This window comes from Scyliorhinus torazame, chromosome 12, assembly GCF_047496885.1.
Source record: "Scyliorhinus torazame isolate Kashiwa2021f chromosome 12, sScyTor2.1, whole genome shotgun sequence".
In the NCBI taxonomy this organism is placed as follows: Eukaryota; Metazoa; Chordata; class Chondrichthyes; order Carcharhiniformes; family Scyliorhinidae; genus Scyliorhinus; species Scyliorhinus torazame.
The window spans coordinates 216,172,072-216,196,606 of record NC_092718.1 but is presented as its reverse complement, the minus strand read 5'-3'; the positions used below and the strand labels follow the sequence as shown (position 1 = coordinate 216,196,606).

The following is a 24,535-nucleotide window of genomic DNA, read 5'->3' as shown; positions in this document are numbered from 1 at the left end:
TTAGAAGCAGCTCATGCGAATTTCAGGTTAGTTTAGCTCAGTTGTAGCAGTCAAGATTCGAGTCAGAAGGTTGTAGGTTTGAGACGCACTAGGCAACTAATCTAACAAGCAGTGAAGTACTGGGGCAGCATTGCACTGGCCGAGGAGCTGTCTTTTGATGAAACATTGGGGATGATTCTCTGGCCGCTTTGAGCCTGGCACCCAAGCTTAGGGGCTGATTTAGCACAGTGGGTTAAGTAACTGGCTTGTAATGCAGAACAAGGCAGCAGCGCGGGTTCAATTCCCGTACCGGCCTCCCCAAACAGGCACCAGAATGTGGCGACTAGGGGCTTTTCACAGTAACTTCATTGAAGCCTACTTGTGACAATAAGTGATTATTATTATTATTATATAAGCGGGAATCACTACTGGTGTAGGTGGCCTCTCCAGCAATTGGGGGGATGGGGGTTAGGGGCCTTTTCAGCAATTGGGGGGGGGGGATAGGGGGCCTTTCCAGCGATTGGGGGGGGGGGGGGTGCAGGGGGCCTTTCCAGCAATTGGGGGGATGGGGGGGTTGGGGCCTTTCCAGCAATTGGGAGGGAGATAGGGGGCCTTTCCAGCGATTGTGAGGGGGGGCAGGGGGCCTTTCCAGCAGTAGGGGGGGCAGGGGGCCTTTCCAGCGAATTGGGTGGGGGGAACCACAGGTGGACCGTGAGTAAACCACGCTGGCAGGAACTTGGCCAGTTGCTGGCGGAGGATCGCCGCAGGGGCCTCTTTCAATGGCCCCCTGACCGGCGCCACGTCGACCGCGCGATTGGCGTTGAAGGCGTCGGACCCAATCGCAGGTCTGACGCCCCATTCTCCGCCCCCGCGCCGAGCGCGATTGCAGCGCGAAGGCTCGGAGAATCCCGGCCCAGGCCTTTCAGGACTTGTGGGAGGAAACCGGAGCACCCGGAGGAAACCCACGCAGACACAGGGAGAACGTGCAGACTCCGCACAGACAGTGACCCAAGCGGGAGTCGAACCTGGGACCCTGGCACTGTGAAGCAACCGTGCTAACCACTGTGCTACTGTTCCAGAGGCACGAGTGGTACCCATTGAACCATGGCTAACATCTCAGTCACTGAAACACGGGGAACAGGCAATGGTCGGACACTTTTGAGTAAATGATTGGGGGGGGTGGGAGGAGGTAGAGGAAACAGCAAACTGTCTCACCCACCCCAGGTTAGACCTGTAAATCTATGGGGCACAGTCACGCAGCAGCAGGGACACAGGTCCCCAGGCAGGATGCTGACTCACTTGTCTGCCCAGGTGTGGCCAAGACAAAGGTTTTGGTGCAACAAGAATTGTTAAATCACAGGGTGATCAGCAAGGAATTGCCGCAAAGCATTCACAGAAAAGTATCAGTGAAATTCTCCCCCGTCGGTAGCACTTCTAATTTTATCAGCAGTCTGCTTTAAAATGTTGACATTTTGCTTTTCCAGCCCACTTGGCAATGAAGGAGCTTTCGAGATTATACAGAAACTTCCTGGTCTTATCACCAGCACGTGTTCTGTTCTGTCAAAGTCTGAGTGTGAGCGAAATGGGACAGTGAGCAGAATGTGTGTTGAACCGAATCAGCTAACTTCATGCTTGGCACATCCTCTGCTACTGAGGGCTTGGGCGATAATTATCTCAGAATGCGTTACATTATTAAAGGTGCTATATAAATGCAAGATGTTGTTGTAAAAGCAGAACATGCTGGGTGAAATTCTCCTTTGGGTGATTATGGCGTGGATTCTCCGCCGCCTGTAGGGGGGTCCCTGATGCAGTGGAGAATCGAAAAATCGGGATTGGCGCCGGTGGGAGCCGGCCCGATTGCAAAGCTCCGACTCCCCCCCCCCCCACACACACACACACACACACTGGCGATGGGATCAGGGTTCGGGCTTGCGTGCCAGCAGGATGATGCAAATGACTCTTAATGACCCATTTGCACCTATTCAGTGGTCTGGCACCGTACCCTCCGCTCCTCCCCGATTCTCTACTCCCCAGGGTCGGGAATCAACTGAGCGGAGATGACTACAGGTATCACCCAATGTGAACCTGGCATGGTGAACCTCGCGGTGGCCAAGGGAGTTACATCTTAACGGAGTTGTCCCCGAGGGCAACCCCCCCCCCACAATACATGACCTGCCTACCCCTCCTCTACCAGATCCCCCCACAGATTCCCCACTGACCCCCTAAAATGGGAAACCCCTAAAAAGACACCCTTAATAGGGAGAACTCCCTATGAAACCTCTTAATAGGGAGACCCCCCCCCCTCCAGGGACCCGATTAATAGGAAACGCCCCAGGGATCCCCTAACTGAATGAACCTCCCAACAGAGACCCCCTAACTAGAGGTACCACCCCCATAGAGACCCCCTAACTAGAGGGACCCCCCCATAGAGACCCCCTAACTAGAGGGACCCCCCATAGAGACCCCCTAACTAGAGGGACCCCCCATAGAGACCCCCTAACTAGAGGGAGCCCCCCATAGAGACCCCCTAACTAGAGGGACCCCCCCACCGAGACCCACAAAATAGAGGGACCCCCACACAGAGACCCCTAAATAGAGGAGCGCCCACATAACGAGGCCCTCTAAATAAATAGACCCCCAGAAATCCCCTAAATAAAGAGACCCCCTCAGAGACCCCCTAAATAGAGAGACCCCCTCCCAGAGAGACCCCTTAAATAGAGAGACCCCTGCCACAGAAATCCCTCAATAGACAGACCCCCCACAGAGACCCCTTAAATAGAGAGACCCCTCCCACAGAGACCCCCTAAATAGAGGGACCCCCCCACAGGGACCCCCTAAATAGAGAGACCCCCCACAGAGACCCCCTAAATAGAGGGACCCCCCAGAGAGACCCCTTAAATAGAGAGAGACCTCCCACAGAAATCCCTCAATAGACAGACCCCCTACCGAGACCCCTTAAATAGAGAGACCCCTCCCACAGAGACCTCCTAAATAGAGGGACCCCCCCACAGGGACCCCTTAAATAGAGAGACCCCCCACAGAGACCCCCTAAATAGAGGGACCCCCCACAGAGACCCCCTAAATAGAGGGACCCCCCCACAAAGACCCCCTAAATAGAGAGACACCCCCCAGAGACCCCTTAAATAAACAGACCCTTCGGAGATCCCTTAAATAAACAGACCCTTCGGAGACCCCTTAAATAAACAGAACCCCAGAAACCCCTTAAATAAAGAGACCCCCCCCCCGCAAGGCCCTCTAAATAAATAGATCCCCGCACAGGCCCTCAGCAAAGAGACTCCTGTCAAGAAGCCCCCCAGAAAAGAGACCTGTGTCTGGAAGCTAGAGAGCAGTCCAGACAGAGGCAGTGAAAAAAAATCACTGCTTTAAAACTCACCTGGCATACAGCTGCTGGCTCAGACAGAGGAAGCATCACGTGTCAATGCCTGCAAAGAGAAAAGCAGCCAGTGTTTATACCCCCTCAGATCCTTGACCTGCAAGCCATTCATCTATTTCCCTTACTAGGCTGCGATTGACAACTTGCACACACACAGCTGTTGGGCGGGATTCTCTAATCCCGCAGCAGAGCGTCCACGCCATCGTAAATGGGCCGACCTGACGACTAATTCTGGCCCGCGAAAGGGGCCAGCAGGGCACTGGAGCGGTTCACGCCGCTCCAGCTGCGGATCCCAGTACGAACTGGGCGCCGCGGGATGCACCGGTGCCAGTGCGCACATGCGATTCACACCAGTCACGGGGATACTCCGGCCCGGCCCCAGACTGAGAGAATCCCGCCTGTTATCTTTGCTCCATTCATCTTCCTTCACGCGTGAGTAGCTCTGAAGTGCTCTAACTACAATGTTTGCAAACATCAATCAATTCAAACAGAGTAAAGTGCTATCAATTTTCAGCTGACCACTTCAAAGTCACTCAAGTGTGAAGGGAGGTGATTGGAAAGCAATTAATTCTGTTTGAAGTGGCCCCGGAGCTGTCAATCAAAGATGATATTTAGCATTGGTCTTGCATTGTGGCGGCGAGGCGGGGGGGGGGGGACCCTTGGATGGACTTTGGGGCAACTCCCTTAGCCTACCACAAGGTCCACCATGTCAGGGCCTGTAGTAATTCACACCCATGTGATTACCGCAGAGGACCGGAGAATCCACATAGGCCCAGAAAATATGGTGCCAGGCCGCTAAGTGGATGCAAATGGCGGGTGCAGATCTCGTTTTCTTCACTAACACGGGATTCTCTACCTCACTGGGAACTCTGGAGAATTCCTCCCACTAGGAATAGCAATCTGGTAGCAAGTGTGGAGTGAGAAGCAGGGTTAACCTGTGTGACCGTACTTGCTTCTGTAGTATTTTGCTTTTGTGTTTGTTGTTCGCGTTCTGGGTACTGGCACTAGCTCAAAAATCAGACGTTGATTTGCAATGCTGGTGCAGAGAGTGCAAGAGACAGAGTGTGAAAGCAGCTCAGCGCTGAGACACACTGATCTCACAGACCCAGCACCCATTGAACTCTGCTCAACATCCTGAGGGACACAGGAATTTATTTGTAGGCGAATAAAGACCAAGGTTTGTCCCGTTCACCTTCCATCATCCTGCTAGTCACATGATACATTAATAGAGTTATTGACGGATTGTAGCAATCAATCTGCATCAATTAGTCGGCAAAGACCGAGATAACAGGTGAGGAGAACTCTGGAGCGCTGTGGGAACCAAAGGTCCAAAGTTACCCATTCCTCCCAAACTCCGCCGTTATTGAATCAGATCATGGTTAAGAATCAGTGACAGTCATGAGACTTGGACTGATACTGGCACTGGCACCAACACTGTCACCAGCACTGGCACTGGTACCAACAATGGCACCGACACTGGCAGGTGAGGAGACAAGCCTACTGTGGTAGCTCTGTTGCCAGGTGAACAATCAGGCGATGGTTGATCACAAATGACTTACTTTAACTGTGGCACAAGGCTTGTGAGCCATCTGGAATGATGCTGGTGTAGAGAAGTAAAAGATAAGCTTAATGCTAAGAAAACATTTAAAACTTATCTCTGGAGTGCTGTCATACAGGAACCTCCCTATCAAAATAATCAACTGTCCTGCAGAATTGCGTTGAGAAGTGAAATGAAGGGGTTTTAAAAAAGCCCGTAAAACATTTTTATTAATTGAAATCTCCAAGTATAACTGACACATTTCAACCACTTCACATTCAAGGGCAGGTTCCAGAAAATTCGTAGTGGGTCAAGGTTAGTTAAAATCCCGACACGGGTGTTAATAAAAGCTTACAAAATGAAAACCAGAGATGGGTTGGTAATCTGGGCAGCATGTTCGCCCTCTAAACTCTACCAGCATTTCCACTCTGGAAAAGCTCTGTTACTTTCAGCTACTTCAGCCGACTATAATTCTGCTACTTGAGTTCTGTGTGAACCCACTTAAAAATGTCCAGATATGTCAACAATATGAATTTCACATGCCTCCACTCTTTTTATTGCCATTAAAAAAGCACTTAAAATTTATAAGGCCAGGCTACTTTAGCTGCTAACTTCAGGCATGTGGGCTGAGCTACAAATTATTTTCCAGAAGCCAGGTGTAATAAATCCTGGTCAGCGTGACGTTCTCCTGGTTGTACGTCTCATTAGCTGCCCCCACTGCCGGCCTCTCCTCCCTCTTCCTTTCCATGCTTTCTCTGTTCCTCGCCTTCAATTTCAGTGTGCAGGTTTCTACATCTATCCAAGTTCTTTCCCTTCTGATCCCTTTAATCCTTCAGCCCTGAACCTGCAGAAACTCAATGGGAAATTCTTTGGTTTCTGAGTCACAAATCCGTAGGTTTGTAATCCCACTCACAAGATCTGTGCGCATAATCCGTCTTGATGGTTCCCCCGTACTGAGGGATGCTGCATTATCGGAGGGTCAATGCTGAGGGAGTGCGGCACTATCAGAGGGTCAGTACTGAGGGAGTGCTGCATTATCAGAGGGCCAATACTGAGGGAGTGCGGCACTATCAGAGGGTCAGTACTGAGGGAGTGCTGCACTGTCAGAGGGTCAGTACTGAGGAGTGCTGCACTATCAGAGGGTCAGTACTGAGGGAGAGCTGCATTATCAGAGGGCCAATACTGAGGGAGTGCGGCACTATCAGAGGGTCAGTATTGAGGGAGCGCCGCACTGTCAGAGGGTCAGTACTGAGGGAGCGCCACACTGTTAGAGGGTCAGTACTGAGGGAATGCTGCACTGTCAGGGGGTCAGTACTGAGGGAGTGCTGCACTGTCAGAGGGTCAGCACTGAGGGAATGCTGCACTGTCAGAGGGTCAGTACTGTGGGAGTGCTGCACTGTCAGAGGGTCAGCACTGAGGGAATGCTGCACTGTCAGGGGGTCAGTACTGAGGGAGTGCTGCACTGTCAGAGGGTCAGTACTGAGGGAATGCTGCACTGTCAGGGGGTCAGTACTGAGGGAGTGCTGCACTGTCAGAGGGTCAGTACTGAGGGAGTGCTGCACTGTCACGGGGTTAGTACTGAGGGAGTGCTGCACTGTCAGAGGGTCAGTACTGAGGGAGTGCTGCACTGTCAGAGGGTCAGTACTGAGGGAGTGCTGCACGGTCAGAGGGTCAGTACTGAGGGAGTGCCGCACTGTCAGAGGGTCAGTACTGAGGGAGTGCTGCACTGTCAGAGGGTCAGTACTGAGGGAGTGCTGCACTGTCAGAGGGTCAGTACCGAGGGAGTGCTGCAGTCGGGGGGGGGGGGGGGGGGGGGTGTCTTTTGGGTGAGCTGTTAAACTAAGGTCCCATGGATGTGAACAGTCCTATGGTGCTGCTCTGAATAAAAACACAGAAAATTCTCCCTGATGTCCTTGTCAATAATTTATTCCTTAACCATCAGTTCTAAAACAAATTATTTGGTCATTCTCACATTGCTGTTTGTGGGAGCTTGTGGTAATGCAAACTGACTGGCACAACCCCTACATTGCAACGACTATACTTGAAAGTCACTTCATTGGTGGTAAAGCCCTTTGAGATGTCCTGAGTCTGTGTAAGGCAGTCTATAAATGCAAAAGGTTCTTCCCATTTCTCTCTTCCTCTGGTCAAAGCATTCACTGATGTTTTATCAGGGATGATTTCTGCCTGTGAGACCTTACTGAACCAATAATTTTTTAGATGAAGCGAGTGGATGGTTTATCAACCAGGAGGTGAATTATAGCCAAACCCGAACCTTGTCCTTACTGGACAATCGCAAGTGCTTATGAGCCATTAAACAGCACTGGACAATGCAGAAACCTTGTCATATTTCATCCCTCCTTAGTCCAGGGATTCAAGTCAATCAAGCACACCTCCTCTTTCATGAACTCAGAAATAATTGTGGATGATATTAATGGACAAAAGTTATGGGCTCCACATGATATTCTTCTATCTGCTACTTCAATGCAGGTGTTTATTTTAAAAAGGCTAATTACATTGATAAATTAGAGGGTAAAAGACTAGCATGTGAATCCATTGAGATTTTGTCCACTAATATCACTTTGTTCATTTAAATGGGGACATAAGAACAAGGCCATTCAGCCCCTCAATCCTTTCTGTCATTAAGTTAGATCATGGCAGAAGGGGAGGGAAGAATTGGGGCTATATACAGTATGGAGTGAGGCACTGCGTAGGGTAAACGGGACCTCCTCTTGTGCAAGGATGAGCCTGATACAGTTTAAGGTGGTGCACAGGGAGAATATGACTCAGGCGAAAATGTGTGGCTTCTTTCATGGGTTAGCAGATGAGTGTGAAAGGTGTGGGCGGGGGCCAGTGAATCATGCGCACATGTTTTGGGGTTGCGAAAAATTGGGAAGATTCTGGGCGTGTGTGTTCACGGTCTTAGCCAGGATAGTGGAGGAGGAGATGGACCCGGACTCTTTCGTGGCGATATTTGGGGTCTCAGAGAAGCCGGAGCTCATGGAGAGGAGGAAGGCCGATGTCGTGGCCTTTGCCTCTCTGATTGCACGGCGGCGAATTGTGCTGGACTGGCGGACGGCATCGCCACTGGGGGTAGCGGTATGGTTGGCTGATCTGTACGACTTCCTGAGTATGAGTTAAGGGGCTCTTCAGGGGGGTTTGAGGAAAAGTGGGGATATTTGTGACCGTGTTTCAGGGGCTGTTCGTCGCGGGCGAGGGGGGGGGGGGTGAAAAAGGGTTAAAATCCGTACTGACTATACAGTTGATTGCTGGGAAGTATTTTTCCCGGGGTGTTTATTCGCTGTAACCTGATACATGTTTGTTCATGGTTTGATACGTTTGTAATAAAATATATATTTTTTAAAAGTTAGATCACGGCGGAACTTTACCTTAACTCCATTTACTTGTCTTCATTCCAGAACTCTTAATATCCTAGTCAAACAAAATCTAGTGATGTGCTTTGAAATTTTCAACTCACCTAGGTTCAGCAGATTTTGGGTAGAGTATTTTAGCTTCCCATTTGTGTGAACAAGGTTTCCCGATGAATGGCTAAACCCTCATTTTAAGGTTTGGTCTACCCCTGGATTCCCTCACTAAAGGAAATAGCCTTTTCTATCTGCCCTAAAACACTTTTTATTCATTTCAAACACCTCAATTAGATCAATCCCATAATTTTTAAAATGTAATAATAATCTTTATTAGTGTCACAAGTAGGTTTACATTAACCCTGCAATGCAGTTCCTGTGAAAATTCCCTAGTCGCCACATTCTGGCATCTTTTCTTGTACATGGAGGGAGAATTCAGAATGTCCAATTCACCTAACAAGCACATCTTTGGACTGTGGGAGGAAACCGGAGCACCCGGAGGAAATCCACGCAGACACGGGGAGAACATGCCGACTCCGCACAGACAGTGACCCAAGCCGGGAATTGAACTCGGGTCTCTGGCACTGTGAGGCAACAGTGCTAACTGCTGTGCTCCCGGTTCAAGGGAGACTTTGTTCATAATTTAATCTTTGTAAGCTGTATTCTATCCTCTTTTTTCTGGTATCAATTTCAAGGCCGCCATTTATTGCCCATCCCTGGTTGCCCGTGAGAAAGTGGCGGCGGTCCATCTTGTTGAACTGCTGCAGTTGATGAGGTGAATGCTTTATGGTATGAAGCTGCAGAAATTTGTCCCAATTCTGCTGAGGGAGTAGTTTTTGGATCAACTGGGTGCAATCAGGATTTAGAACCTCCGTGTTGCTTTGTAACCTGCCTCTTTCTGATTGTCTCTAGGCGGATGTTTCCAAGTTACAAGGTGAAGGTTACAGGGATGAATCCCAAAACAAAGTACATTCTGCTGATCGACATTGTGCCTGCCGATGACCATCGTTATAAGTTCTGTGATAACAAATGGTGAGTGTTTGAAAAGTTACCCCTAGAAATGAGAGAATCTTAAAGCACAGAAGGAGGCCATTCAGCCGATCACGTCTGTGCCTCTCCCTTAAAGAACTGTCCCATAAACCCCACTCTCTTCTCTTTCTCCATAGCCTTCAAAATGTTTCATTTTTAAAGTATTTATCCAATTCCCTTCTGAAAGTTAAATGTTAATTTTCTTCCATCTTCCATTTCGGCAATGCATACCAGAGCATAGCAATGTGGCTACAAAATTCTCCTCATCTCCTCCCGGGGGGGTTTTTGCAAATTATTTAAAATCTGTGTTCTCTGGTTACCGATCTTGCTGCCAGTGCAAACAGTTTCACCACATCTACTCTATCAAAATAATTTTGAACACCTTTACTAAATCTCCCCTTACTTTTCTTTGCTGTGTGCAGGCCAATCCCAGCTTCTCTAATCTCTCCTGGAGACGTGGAGAATAAACCCATCCTGCTGCAAAACTGACCCTTTGGAGTTTTACACTATACCCGAGTTTGCTCTGAACAGTACAGGGTTTGAGCAGCTTTTAAACCTTTCGGGCCAGTTTCCCGCTGAGTGGATCAGACTAAAATTGGGCCCATGACCTCAGCAACAGTGTGACTCCATACTCTGATTGGTGAACTCAAAATTCTGTCTGAGTGCGGCTCCACCAACACTCAAGAATTTCAACAGCACCCCTGACGAAGCAGCTCGCTTGATAAACAGCTCATCCACTAACCTAAACTTTTATTCCCTCCACCACCAGCAGTGTGCACTTTATTGTATCATTCTTTGTTCTATGTTCTCTGTTCTATTCATGATGCACTGCAGCAGCCCACCAGGGTTCCTTCAGCAGCACCTTCCTAACCCGTGGCTCGGAAGGACAAGGGCAGCAGCTGCATGCGAGCAGCACCCTCCATGTTACACATCAGCCTGAATTTGCAACTAGATTACCTTTTCTTCACTGCTGCTGGGCCAAAATTCCGGAACTCTCTTCCAAACAGCACTGAGTGAACCCACAACATATGGGTCGGGAGGCTCCAGTCCCCAACACTGTAATTGCATCCCCGTTAGTGCCGAAATCGGGGGCGGCGGAGCTTTGGCGATGCTCCGCCCCCTCCAAAACAGCGTGCTCGCAGAGTACGCCACACACCGTCGGGACAGCCTCAGGACATTACCTGAGGCCCTCCCCCGATGCTCCGCCCCCAATGGGCCGAGTTCCCGATGGCATGGGGCAAGTGTGCTATTTTTTCTCGGGAACCCGGTGTGCCGCCACAGTGGGAGGGAGTAGGGGGGGGGCGGCGATCTGCGGGTAGGGGAGGCTTTGGCGGGGGCTGGGGACACTGGTGGGGGGTGGTCCAGGGGTGACACGCCTGGCCAAAGTGGGACATTATTTGGCAGGCCGGGTCCGCCCGCAGCCGCCGCCATGTTGCACGGCGCGTCTGCTGCAGGCCGCTGCCGTGCGCATGCACGGCCACGGACCCGGCACTTCTCCGGCCATATCCGCAGCTAGAGCCGGGGGCTTTACGTTGCGTGCCTACTAGTCCCCCACCAGGCGGAGGATCAGTGGAGGTTTTGCGCCGTTTTTCCAGACATAAAACGCCACCGTTCCCACGCCGGCGTCAGCACATAGTCTCCCAAATAGAGAATCCAGCCCATGGTCTGTGGTGGTTCTCCGCCTCCTTCGCAAGGACAGTTATGAAGGGGCAAAATTGTTGGCCTTGCCAGCGACTTCCACAGCTCATGAATATTAATGTTTTTGTGAAAAGTATTCCATTGAAGCATTTACATATTCACACAACAAACATAATCACAAATCAAAACAAGCCAACAGGCTGCAAATAACAAACCCAACAAAATAATGAAATAATAAATATAAGTACGTATGTTCTGCTCTGTATGTGAATGAAATAAATTATTTTATTTATAACTTATAGACCTAGGGCGGGACGTGGTTGGCATTGCTGCCTCACGGTGCCGAGGTCCCAGGTTCGATCCCGGCCCCGGGTCACTGCCCGTGTGGAGGTTGCACATTCTCCTTGTGTCTGCGCGGGTCTCACCCCCACAACCCAAAGATGTGCAGGCGAGGTAGATTGGCCACGCTAAATAGCCCCTTAATTGGAAATAAAATAATTGGGTACTCTAAATTTATAGACCTCCCCTCTCCCACTGTGCACAGAGCACAAGAGAATCCTCACACTCAACATTGCACATTTAACCATTCCTCCTTCTGTTCCAGGATGGTGGCTGGAAAGGCAGAGCCAGCCATGCCCGGCAGGCTGTACGTACACCCGGATTCGCCAGCAACTGGAACACACTGGATGAGGCAACTTGTCTCTTTCCAGAAGCTGAAGTTAACCAACAATCACCTGGATCCATTTGGACACGTGAGTGAGCAAACAGACCCTTAATGCTCACTAATTCCTCAATGTTCACCCACCATCAAATTAACTTTGTCTCCCAGCCCAGGAGTACTCAACTGTCAACTTCAGCTGCTGCATGTTGTCACCTAGTATTCACCAACACTTTGCCCTGTTCTTAGCAGCCTGCTAAGAAGTTGTTTGGCCAAACCAAGTGGTCACAGGAGGATGGGAGTAGAAACCACACCCCCTACGAAGCAGGGTGTCAGCTTTTTCCATTTGCTGATTAAAGCATAAACCATTATTTTTTGCATCATAAAATATTTGCATCATAAAATACCTTTCAGAATCTCAGAACATCCCACAGTGCTTTACAAGCAATGAAGTAATTTTGAAGTACTGCCTCTGTTGCAATGTGGGGAAACATTGCAGACAATTTTCTCTGAGCAAAATCACAAAAACAACAATATGATAATGATCAGATAATCTGTATTAGTGATAGCGATTGGCGCAGGACATGAGGAGGGGGGGGGGACTCCTCCAAACTTCTTCAAAATAGTCCCATGGGTCATTTATATTCACCTGAGAGGACAGGTGGGGCCCTTGATTCAACATCTCAGCCAAAAATTGGCACTTCTGATGGTGAAGTGCTCCTACTCTCCTGGGAGTGTCAGTCTAGATTTTGTATTCAAGTCTCCGGAGTGGCACTTAAGTCCAAAATGTTTTGCTTCAGAGGGGACAGTTTCCTCCCCACTGAGCCAAGGCTCATACTCAAAGCAAGAGATGGGGAAGTGGTGGCGTAGTGGTATTATCACTGGACTAGTAACCCAGAGACCCAGGGTAATGCTCTGGGGTCCCGGGTCTGAATCCCGCCATGGCAGATGGTGAAATTCGAATTCAATGTTAAAAATCTGGAATAAAAAATGACCATTGCCGATTGTTGTAAAAAACCCATCTGGTTCACTAATGTCCTTCAGGGAGGAAATCTGCCGTCCTTAGCTGGTCTGGCCATCAGAAATGTGGGTGACCCTTAACTGCCCCCTCTGAAATGGCCGAACAAGATACTCAGTTTAAGGGCAATTAGGGATGGGTAACAAACGCTGGGCCCAGCCAGCGACGCCCACATCCCAAGAACAATATATTTTTTTTTAAAATTGTTAATCTACAACAACAACTTGCATTTATATAAGGCCTTCAATGTTGTAAAAAAGCACTTCATAGGAGGGTTATCAAACAAATTTGTCATTGAACCAATTAAATAGATATTAAAATACAGGGCCTAGGGGTTTGGTTTTAAGGAGAAAAGTGAGATAAGAGGTAGAGAGATGTAGGGAGGGAATTCCAGAGTTTAGTGCTTGGCAGCTTAAGGCACAGATTCCAACGGTGGGAAAATGAAAATCAGGAATGCTCATGTGACCAGAACTCAGGAAGGGCCTGAGTGGGTTGTAGGGTTGGTGGGGAGATGTGAGACCACGGAGGAATTCGGGAGCCAATATAGGTCAGGGTGAACCGGCCTTGGTGTGAGTTAGGAAATGTGTAGCAGAGTTCTGGATGGTCTTGAGTTTATGGAGGGTGGAACGAGATTGTCCAGGATTGCAATAGTCCGGACTTATGGAATTATGTTGTATATTTTTTGCTGAATGTAGAGATCAGGAGCAGATTCTCCGATTCCCCATGTGGTGTTGGGTGTTCTGACACACAGATGAGCCAACACAGTTGCATATGGTACAACGCTTCTTTATTTAAACTCACTATTTACAGTTTGGTCTTTGCACTCTGCACGTGGGGGGCTCCCTGCTTGTGGTGTTTCAACAGCTCTTTCTTGTTCCCTTCTCCCCAGACCTACTGACCACCAGGTGTCGTGCTCGTGCTTTTTATGTGGTTGGTGTTCTTGTCTGTGATTGGTTGTGGTGTTGTGTACTCTGATTTGCCTGTTAGTGTGTCCATCATGATGTGTGTGTTTGAATATCATGACACCCCAGACATGTGTTTCCCGGCGGTGTGCCATTCGCTGGCAACGGGAATCTTGTTCCTTGTCAATGGGTTTTTCCTATGAAATCACCCCACGCCACCAGGAAATCTACAGGCGGGAGTGCGCTGCCAGTGGGATAAGTGAATTCCAATGGCTGGACAATTCCAGTCCAAACCTAAAGCCCATCACTGTGAATTCTGGGTCACACTGATAGTTTTGTGCATCTCTCCAGTCTCCACTTTATTAATGACTTCTAAACCCTCCATTCTGAATAAATCAAAGATGGACAGCTCATACTGTGCCGGCTGTTTCATGTCTGGGTTCCATCATCGATTCAGCACTGTGACCTCCTGTGATATGTGCATTTAAAGGATCACAAGTGCATCATGCTTTAATGCTAGTTTTCCATTGCTGCTGAAAAAAATAATTTCTGAGAATTTTCAATGCTCAGCATTGATTGTTCAGTAACCATCGGGATAGACTTCATGTCAATATCAGTCGAAGCAATCTGCAATGTATGAACATATGGATCATGAAATTATATACTGTGTAATATTAGTTAAAAAGCATCGAATGTGTTTGAATATAATTCCTTTGTCTTATACACTAATGATCCATTAGACGATTTGTTTTGTTAAAATTGCAGCCAAAGGAACTTAAAATGTATGCTTGAAGTAATTGCAAATTGATATTGCACAGTATCATTTGGAAGTGACAGATTTAGAGGGTGATTCTACGATCTCGTGCGTCCAGGGATTGTGGATTGGGAGATGGGGCTATGACACTGCAGAAAAAAAAGCAGAATGTAAATTGATATGACATAGTTCAAATCCTTAGTAAATCACACAGACCTTCAACAGGCAGTGAAATATACTTGAAGCAGTAACGTTGCTGTTGTGTTGGGACATGTGTCAGTTTTACACTCAGCAAAATCCCACAAAGAGAAATGGGAGAAATAATCAGTTGATTTGTTTTGGTGGCATTGGATAAATGATGGTAAGAGCATCATCAAAGGCCTCTACTCATCTTTAAGTGGTGGCATGAGATATTTTAAAGCAATCGGAACAGATACATATGCATTTCCTCAGCTTAGGACATCAGTAACATATCAACCTAATTTATGTTCACAAGACTAAGTGGAACCTGAACTTTCTAACTGTGAGTCAAGAAAGCGACCACTGAGATAAGCTGCTAGCAATCCTGAGGTATGGTAGCATGGTAGTTGTGATATTAGGCTAGAAATCCAGAGGCTTAGACTAATGATCTGTGAAATTGAACTCCAAATCCCACCAACGTAACTGGAGAATTTAAATTCAATGAATTAAATAAACAAATTTCTCCAAAATTGAATGACTTACTCCAAAATACATCAAACGTTAGTGATGCACAGCAGAATATAGAAGATAAATCAAAGTACAGGACTTACGTTCTTTCTGAAATGGTAAATGGTGAATGGTAAACACAGAGGGTACAATCTAACGGAAAAGTTGCTATGTGCACGATCGAATGGCCACGTTGCGACTGAAAAGCTTGGAGGTGCTCTTTCCAAGGGCCGGTCCAGACTCGATGGGCCGAATGACCTCCCTCTGCACTGTAAATTCTATGATTATCTTTTCATTTTAATTCCAGTCAACATTACATCAACAGTGATTCAAATTTTAAGATTCAAAATCTACCCTCGCTGATTGCCCTTCGGCTGAATAAAAGCTAAAATGAAATAGCTGCTCTCCACCAAACCATATCTCCACAAACGTTCTCAGAGTGGAGTTTGGTGTGATAAAATGGAGAAAGAGTAGAGATAATGGGTGGGATTTTCCACGTGCCCCCATGGTGTGTCTCATGGCGGGGGAGGTGACCAGCGGCGGGAGTTTCCGTTGTTTGCCCCCCCAACCCGCCTCTGGAGAACACCTGGCGGGGGTTCACCGTCGGCAGGTCCTAAAGATCCCGCCAACAGGAACGGCTGGAAAATTTGTGCTCATTAAGGCCTTTGGTCTGAAAGGAGCAAGCTTAGTCTCATTGTCAGAATCACTTGCCCCGTTTACAAATGTTAGAAAGGGATTTGGGACAGGAGAAGACAGGAGACATCGCTCTGTCATCGAGACGGTCCTCATTGTGACAAAAAATAGTGATTGGTACAAGAGCATGTTCTTTTATCCATTAAACTCACTGGTACTCACTAAATGTCTGTGATATGCAGTTAATAGCTCTGGTTACTAGTTGTAGAGTCACTTATACTAGACGTGGTTCTTTATAGCTAAAGTTTTTAGCAGCACTAAAAGCGATTCATTACTGAATAAAAGAAATTGTCCGAACTTAGATTGATTTTAGGGGACCAAATGTGCTGCTGTTTACAGTTTATTGATAATGTGGAAGGCAGAGCTATTGATTGGCAAAGTTTATCCTATACTTACAGTCCTTTGTGTGACCTTTGTTCTGTGAAATGGGTTAGTGTCTGTATAAAATGGTGCATACACGCATCAGCATTTGTAGCATGTTAAGCAATTGTGTTGCAATTTGACCAATTGAGTGTTTAGTATTTTGATGTTGACATTTAATGCGGTACTTTTGTACAACGACTTTGATTTATACATTGACTTTCAAGCTGCCTTGTAGGGGGAGAGATGGACCGTGACCAGGGAGTAAGTTAAGATTTTTGAGGAGATTTGACAAGGGGCAGTGAGATAGCGGAGTGAAGAGGTTAGGGACAAATTGCGGGATTCTCCGTCGGCGGGACGCTCCGTTTCACCGGCAGTGCACATACGCCTGCGGGTTTCCCAAGGTTGTGGGGTGCCCACAATGGGAAACCCCATTGGCTGGCTGCGGGGACGGAGAATCCCGCTGCAGGCGGGGGTCACCATGCCGGAAAACGGGGCTGGCGGGACGGAGAATCTCGCCCCTGCAGATGTAGGGTCGTTTTTGGGTGAAGACTCTACGATTCTTTGTAAAGTGGAGGGAAGGGAGGTCATATGAACAACAGAATAACAACAACAATTTGTATGTTTAATGTAGTAAAACATCCCAAGATGTTTCACAGGAGTGTTATCAGGCAAGATGTGATGCCAAGTCAAGTAGAGAGATTTTAGGATAAGGGGCTGAGTCAGGCTAAAGGACGATTAGGATTTCAGCAACAATTGGGTTGAGGATATTACAAGGTGGAAGTAGATATTCTTGGAATTGGAGGGGATACAGGATCATTACCTCTGCTTAAGACCAAATAAGATGCCAAGTTTGCAGGTTGCCCGGTTCAGTCCGCGAGGGGATGAGAATGAAAAGCAGGTAGCTTGCTGAGACGTAGGATTGGAGACTTTTCTAGAAAAACAGTGGAGCAAGACTGTGGAGCATTGACAGGCGGAGCCAGTCAAAGTTATCAGTAAAAAGAATGTTGTGGTATTGCTCCAAAGGATAGGATTGAGGATTATAGAACTGGAATTTATGTAGGATGGGAAAAGGAAGGCTGGCAAAGGAAAACGCTGGAAAAATCAAGGCTTCATTGGGCATTTAGAGAAACTTTGCTTCTTGGAAATTTAAGGCACCTAGAAGATCTAATGAAGACTCCCAGGTCCACTCCCAACCAACTCTTAGCTCGCCAGCTCTGGTGGGACTATCCTGCTGGTGGGACAGACAGGAATATTAAGTAGAGTTGTTTCATTGTGACAGCTCACCCATGTTGGGTTAGTGAGGTAAGTGCATTGTTGATTGAGCTAAATTACCTTCATCATATCCTGTCCAGCTGGTTGCCAATGAATCTATATTTCTTATTCTTCTTGAACGTTATGGCTTGAGAGGGTGGTCTCATAGTGGTGAACTTGAGTTATTTATAGTTCAGATTGTGGCAGGATCCTTTTTAGTGAACCAGTTAGGTATTTCCAACAATCTTCAGTGGTTATTTTTCTGCCATTAGTTCAAAAATGACCAGATTTAATTAATTACATTTCACAATATATCATGATGAGATTTGATTGGATAGTTGATCTACTACCATAATCTCGAGGCAGCTGCACCCTATGATGTTATTCAGGTTCACTGGTGCCATTTGGTTCAGCTGCTATGCGCTAGTGATATAAAGTATGCCCACTTAAAAATCAAGAGTTCTCTGTTGAAGATTTCTGCCCCAAGCTTAACTGTTGGGTCGCAGGAAGTCTTCAGAACTCAGTTCTGCCAATTTTCTGGTTGGGGGTGCAGGCATGGGTAAAGAGAAGATGCTGAGGTGGGCATGGCAGACAAACAAATGAACCTGGGGGGGGGAGTGAGCTGCAGATTTACCAAGACCTGGATGTGGATCTGGCCAAGCGGACGGCCGGGTACAACCAGATAAATGCGGCCCTCTTTAAGAAGGGGGTGACATTTGGGGTTTTGTACCCTGCTTGCTTGTGGGTGACGCATCAAAAGCAGGAATTTTATTTTGACCCGCTGGAGGAGGCGATGGACTGTAAGGAGTGTGAGGACACTGAATTTTGGAGAAGAGTTTTGTGTAAATTGTGGGGCACACTGCGTGGGCAATTGGGGTACGTTTTGACGGGGGAGCGATGATGGTGAATGTGCATTTTGTTTGTCTTTGTTTGTTGGTGGTTGGGAGGATTGGTCGGTGAGGGGGTGGACTGAAGGGGTGAGGGGAAGTCAGAGGTCTTGGGCAAGGGCCTCCATGCTAGCGGGGCAGGGCGTTATAAAGCCAGCAACTGGCTCCACCGAGATCAGGCCTCCATCTTTAAAGAGTGCCGCGATCATTACTACAGTCTGACGGTTCCCAGCCCCCATCACGGAGGTATCGGGGGTTCTCCCCCCACCCCCGACAATCCTGTTCAGCACCCCTCTCATTGTTCACGCTCCTCCCACACCACAGGAAAATGCATCCCTGCCCCCCTCACTCCCCATGGAATGACTGCTTCTTTTCGAGCCTGGGAGATGGTGAGAGTATGCAGTGTTCCGGGAATAGTTGTGTCCAATGAGGTTATTCACTCTGCTCGGTGTGTGGATGGAGGATTTGTTGCCTTGCTTGCGGTTCCTGCGTCGGTAGGTGGGTCTGCGCGTTCGAGCGTTCCGGGTCGCTGTCGGGCTGCGGTTTCACAGGTTGGTGGATGTCCAGACCATGCTCCGGTGTGGATGGGGTGAAGGCCGGTAAGTGGATGACGTCTCTGGGATCGCGGATGAGGCGATGGCCAGGTCCGTGTGTTAGGGTCCACAGGGTCCTTTCCAGATCGCGGTCTTCCTTCAGAGGACGGAGGATCTCTAGACCTGCAAGTAAATTTAAAAGAGCAGAATTAGTGATTGTAAGGCTGTGGGAGTTGATTTTTAGGAGTGTGGGACGGCTGTAGAGGGGGGGAATGGAAGGAGTGCTTGGGGCCTGCAGGGGGTCACAGCTCTCCGGGTCAGTGGGGTTGGAAGCTGGGGGGAAGGGGGGAGGGCTGCAGCTGCTGCGATGCTGGTCTGGAGAGCAGCAGAGTGGAGGTCCATCAAAGAAAGTCGTGCATTGTTGGTCTGAGGAATCGGATGATCTCCTAGGGGACTGCTTAGAGTCAGTGGACTGGTCAGTATTTAAAAACTCTGCGACCAGCCTGAACGAGTACGCCACTACAGTAACTGACTTCATTAATAAGTGTGTAGAAGACTGTGCCAAAGAAGCAACTCCGCGTGTTTCCCAACCGGAAACCCTGGATGAACAGGGATATCCACTGCTTGCTGAAGTCTAGGTCTGAGGCGTTCAAGTCAGGCGACCCTGACCTCTACAAGAAAGCCAGATATAATCTTTAAAAATCCATCAAAGATGCCAAAAGACAGTATTGGACCAAGCTCGAGTCCCAGGTTAGCCACACAGATCCCCGCCGTCTATGGCAAGGTCTGCAAGACATAACGGACTACAAGATGAAGGCATGTAAAATCGTCTGCTCCAACGCACCCCTCTCTGATGAGCTCAACGCATTCTATGCCCGCTTTGAGCAAGAGGTCAGCGAGAGCGAGCCCTCCACCCAGAAGCCGCGGATAAACTTGTATCTGAGATCACCACTGCAGACGTCAGAGCAGCCTTCTCGAAGGTCAAGCCACGGAAAGCCACTGGCCCAGATGGGGGTACCCGGACGAGCACTCAGGTCTTGCATGGATCAGCTAGCGGGGGTATTCGCAGACATCTTCAACCTCTCTTTACAACAATCTGAGGTCCCTATCTGCTTCAAGAAGATGACCATCATCTCTGTATCAAAAAAACGTCAAGCAGCGTGCCTTAATGACTATCGTCCAGTGGCTCTGACATTTATCATCATGAAGTGCTTTGAAAGGTTAGTCATGGCACAAATCAACTCCAGGCTCCCAGATTGGCTTGATCCACTACAGTTCGCCTACCGCTGCAACAGGTCCACAGCAGACGCCATCTCCATGGCCCTGCACTATACCTTGGAACACCTAGATAACAAAGACACCTATGTCAGACTCTTAGTTACAGCTCAGCCTTCAACACCATCATTCCTACGAAACTCATCTCCAAACTCCGTGGCCTTGGCCTCGGCTCCTCCCTCTGCGACTGGATCCTGAACTTTCTAACCCACAGGCCACAATCAGTAAAGATAGGCAACAACACCTCCTCCACGATCATCCTCAACACCGGTGCCCCACAAGGCTGTGTCCTCAGCCCCCTACTATTCTCCTTATACACCTATGACTGTGTGGCCAAATTCCCCTCCAACTCGATTTTCAAATTTGCTGATGACACCACGGTAGTGGGTCGGATTTCAAACAATGACGAGACAGAGTCTAGGAATGAGATCGAGAATCTGGTAAACCTGGTGCGACGACAATAATCTCTCCCTCAATGTCAACAAAACGAAGGAGATTGTCATCGACTTCAGGAAGCGTAGTGGAGAACATGCCCCTGTCTACATCATTGGGAATGAAGTAGAAAGGGTCGAGAGCTTCAAGTTTTTATGTGTCCAGATCACCAACAGCCTGTCCTGGTCCCCCCATGCCGACACTATAGTTAAGAAAGCCCACCAACGACTCTACTTTCTCAGAAGGCTAAGGAAATTTGGCATGTCAGCTACGACCATCACGCAAACCAGCCTCCCATCCATTATCTATAATTCCCGCTGCCTCAGAAAGGCAGCCAACATAATTAAGGACCCCACGCACCCCGGACATACTCTCTTCCACCTTCTTCCGTCAGGAAAAAGATACCAAAGTTTGAGGTCACATACCAACCGACTCAAGAACAGCTTCTTACCTACTGCCATCAGACTTTTGAATGGACTGACCTCGTATTAAGTTGATCTTTTCTCTACACCTTGCTATAACTGTAACATTATATTCTGCAGTCTCTCCTTCCTTCCCTATGTACGGTCTGCATTGTTTGTACAGCATGCAAGAAACAATACTTTTCACTGTATACTAATACATGTGACAATAATAAATCAAATCAAATCAAATGGAGCTCCCACTGGGCACACCCATGGCACTGTCTCCTGGCACAGGTTGGCACTGCCAGGTTGGTACAGTGCCAGGGCTGCCCAGGCATGGCCTTCTACCCCCGAGGGCTATACTTACCTCTGCGGCTCCAGGGTGAATCCCTCGATTGCATCTAGTCTGGCCAAATCTGGTGTCAATTTCGCTGATGTGACATCCCGTCAGCGAGGTATGAATATTTAGTGAGGGGGAATTATGTGGCGGGTCCCGCTAATAACACTGAAATTGATGCTGATCTATTACAATGAGGTTCAGTCCTTTGTGGGGGTGAACCACCTGATGTCACCGGCGAGGGGTGGGGAATATCAGGAAACATGATCTTTCCGGCGGGAATCGCATTCCCGATTCTCGGGGGATTTTCCACCTCTGCTGCCGATGCCACGCACGGCTTAGTGCAGGATCAAAATCGCCCCCGTAATCTGCAACGTCTGGGACTGGCACTGCTACTGTTTCATCTGTTCCTTTGAGAACCACTGGAGTAAAGTTGGTCAATTTATCCATTGACTGTCCCTATTTTTGTGAAAGTACTACGATTTCATTGGGTGGGGTAGGGCATGAAAAATAACAACCAAAAGTGTATTTTACAAGCTCAGGATGTCGCAAAGCATTTTACATCTAATGAAGCACTTTTCAAAGTAAGTCATAGTTAATAATGTAGGAAATGAAGCAGCCAATCTGCACACAACATAGTCCCACAAAAATAAGCAGATATTTTGCTTAAATGGTGTTGGTCAACCACGGGAGTGGGCAGACAGCACCTTGGTGTAACATATAATTAACCAGACAGCACCTTTCATACCGCACAACTCCCTCAGTGGTGTCAGCCTGGATTTGGTGCTCAAACCTCTGAGTGAGACCTGATTCCATGATCTTCTGATTAAGGGGTGATTCCTGCTGAGGATGACACCAGTTCACTTTGGGATCACTGCCTAGAGAAATCACCAGCGGGAATGAAAATGTTCTGTTACCCTGGGCGTGATTTAATCATCTCGTTGTGCCTGACTTGGTGTTGTGAATCTCGCGAGGGGCCTTTGGAGACGCCTGGGTGGTCGGGGGCAGGACAGGCTGGCACCCTGGCACTGCCAGGTTGACACTATAAAAGATTGGGCCCGGGGGTGCCTTACCAGGTTTGGGGGGGGGGGGGAGTGGTGAGCGGGTGTTCAAGGTTGGGGTGGAGGGGGGTATCAGCATGGGGAGGGGGGTAGCAAAGGGGGGGAGGGGAAGATTGGGGCAGCCAGACAAAATGGCGCCCGATCTGTGAGGAGCCTTTCCTGCTGGGCTCACCAGCAGTAAATGACTCTAAGTGCGGCATCGGCAGAGAGAAACTCATCGAGGCCAACAAACCGGCAAAGTGCCGCTGAATAGTTGGGTGTTTCTCATCACAGCAGTTTCCCAAAAACGCCCCGTTAAACCAGCCCAAAACCAGACATCGATTTTTTTTTCTGGTTAAATGTTTTTTTAAAAGTTTAGAGTACCCAATTATTTGTCTTCTCCAATTAAGGGGCAATTTAGTGTGTCCAATCCACCTACCCTGCACATCTTTGGATTGTGGGGTCGAAACCCACCCAGGCATGGGGAGAATGTGCAAACTCCATACGGACAGTGACCCGGGGCCGGGATTCGAACCCTGGTCCTCAGCACCGTAGTCCCAGTGCTAACCACTGCACCACCGTGCTGCCCCGCGTCTCCTATGTTGAGAGTACATTTGGCTACATGTCCTTCAGAAAGCTATTAATACTCTCGGAAGGCTAGATCAGTAACAGAAATCATTCATATTTGACAACTCTCCTTCAATTTACTTTTTCTTCCGATGTTCCGGAGCTCTGGGGGAGCAGAAATGCTCTTGAGCTCCTAACATTCCAAACATTCCTTGAGCTGTTGTCCCTGTTGCTCTCTGGAAGAAATCAACAATAAAAATGGAAGTGACATTCAACAGTTAGTTACACAGGAGTGAACCTTGGGCCTACTGTTTCTACTTCTGATTCAGAAGGCGGAAGATTTGAACCCCACTCTGACCAAACTCAATCAGCAGATATTAGAACATGGTCTCTAAAAAAACAAATTAATATTTTGGGTGAGATGAGTTAGGACCTTCCCTAACAGACTATTAATTAGAGTACATGTGGATAAATTGTATGAGGTAATATTTATCTGCTACATATTCCTGACGCTTTGGTCACAATGTCTTGACAACATAATGAAAGATTGTGGAATCTGATATCAACCGAGACAAACATACTGACCTCTAGCCATAGCTTTGTTTCGAACGATACAAAAGGGTGTGGGTTTATGCACATAAAGTCACTCCTCGGATGTCAAAGAAGTCAAGTGAATTTGGCGAGTGGGTGCAAGAAAAAACTTTAATTTCTCAGGATCAGAGCGCCCCAAAGCGCTACTCAATGAATAAAGTTCTTTTTTAAAAAATATAAATTTAGAGTACCCAATTCTTTTTTTTTTCCAATTATGGGGTAATTTAGCGTAGCCAATCCACCCAGCCTGCACATCTTTTTGGGTTGTAGGGGTGAGACCCACGCAGACAGGGGGAGAGTGTGCCAACTCCGCACGGACAGTGGCCCCGGGGCAATAAAGTCCATTTCTAGTGTACTCACTTCAGTAACGTAGGAAAATGTCAATTCATGCACAGCAAGATCCCACAAACAGCAGCGCCTGGATCACCTTGAGTGATACATACTGGGCAGGATACCCTGCTCTTCTTCAAAATAGCGCCATAGGATATTGTACATTTTGTGTTTTTCCACCTGAGATGGTGGACAGGGATTTGGTTCAATATCTCAAATGAAAGACTGACAGCGTGGCAATCCCTCTGGGAATGTCAGCCGAGGTCTTGCACCTAGATCTCTGAACCCACAGGCCTCTGACTCCATGGTGACAACCCGGTGCCCGGTGAGCCAGGCTGAGAGTGGCAAATCTGAGGGTGGGTCACCTGATGCAGTCTCATATTAGCTAGTGTTGAAAAGGCTCAACTAGAGAGGGTGGGAGAAGGTCCTCAAACTGTATTTTTGAGAGTAGAAGGGGAGGTCAGGTAGTGTTACATGTTAAAGGGAGACCTGAACCAAATGAAGTACTTTACAAATGGAGAGTCTGTAAATCCATCCAGGAGAAATCATAGTTGTCCTGTTGTTGGAGGACAGTGCAATGATTGCTGTGTAATGTGCCTTTTCCTGTGACATTAATGCAGAATTGTGAGGGACTAAAACCTCACCCCGTATCTTTTTTAAGTAAAATTTATAGAGATACACCCATTGCTATTTCAAAAAACTTCAAACTTGACAAAGACTTAAAATGACTGAATCTATGTTGTCTGTGACCCCGAACAGAATAGGCTACCCGGTAGTACTGGAGAAATTTACACATTGTTATCCCTGAAGAGCCACTAATGACCCCCCTGTGGACTGTACAGGCCAAATTTAAAGTGAGCTATACAAAGGTCAT

General features: G+C 48.0%; 1 protein-coding gene across 1 annotated transcript in view; it reads left to right on the top strand.

Annotated features, from left to right (window-relative positions):
• The window catches only part of tbx4 (T-box transcription factor 4), a 159,623-nt gene that overhangs the window by 89,566 nt on the left and 45,522 nt on the right, over positions 1-24,535 (top strand). Inside the window, exons 3-4 of the mRNA XM_072470230.1 lie at positions 9,185-9,304; positions 11,544-11,691. Of these exons, the coding sequence (XP_072326331.1) occupies positions 9,185-9,304; positions 11,544-11,691 (268 nt within the window). The remainder of the gene's footprint in view (positions 1-9,184; positions 9,305-11,543; positions 11,692-24,535) is intronic.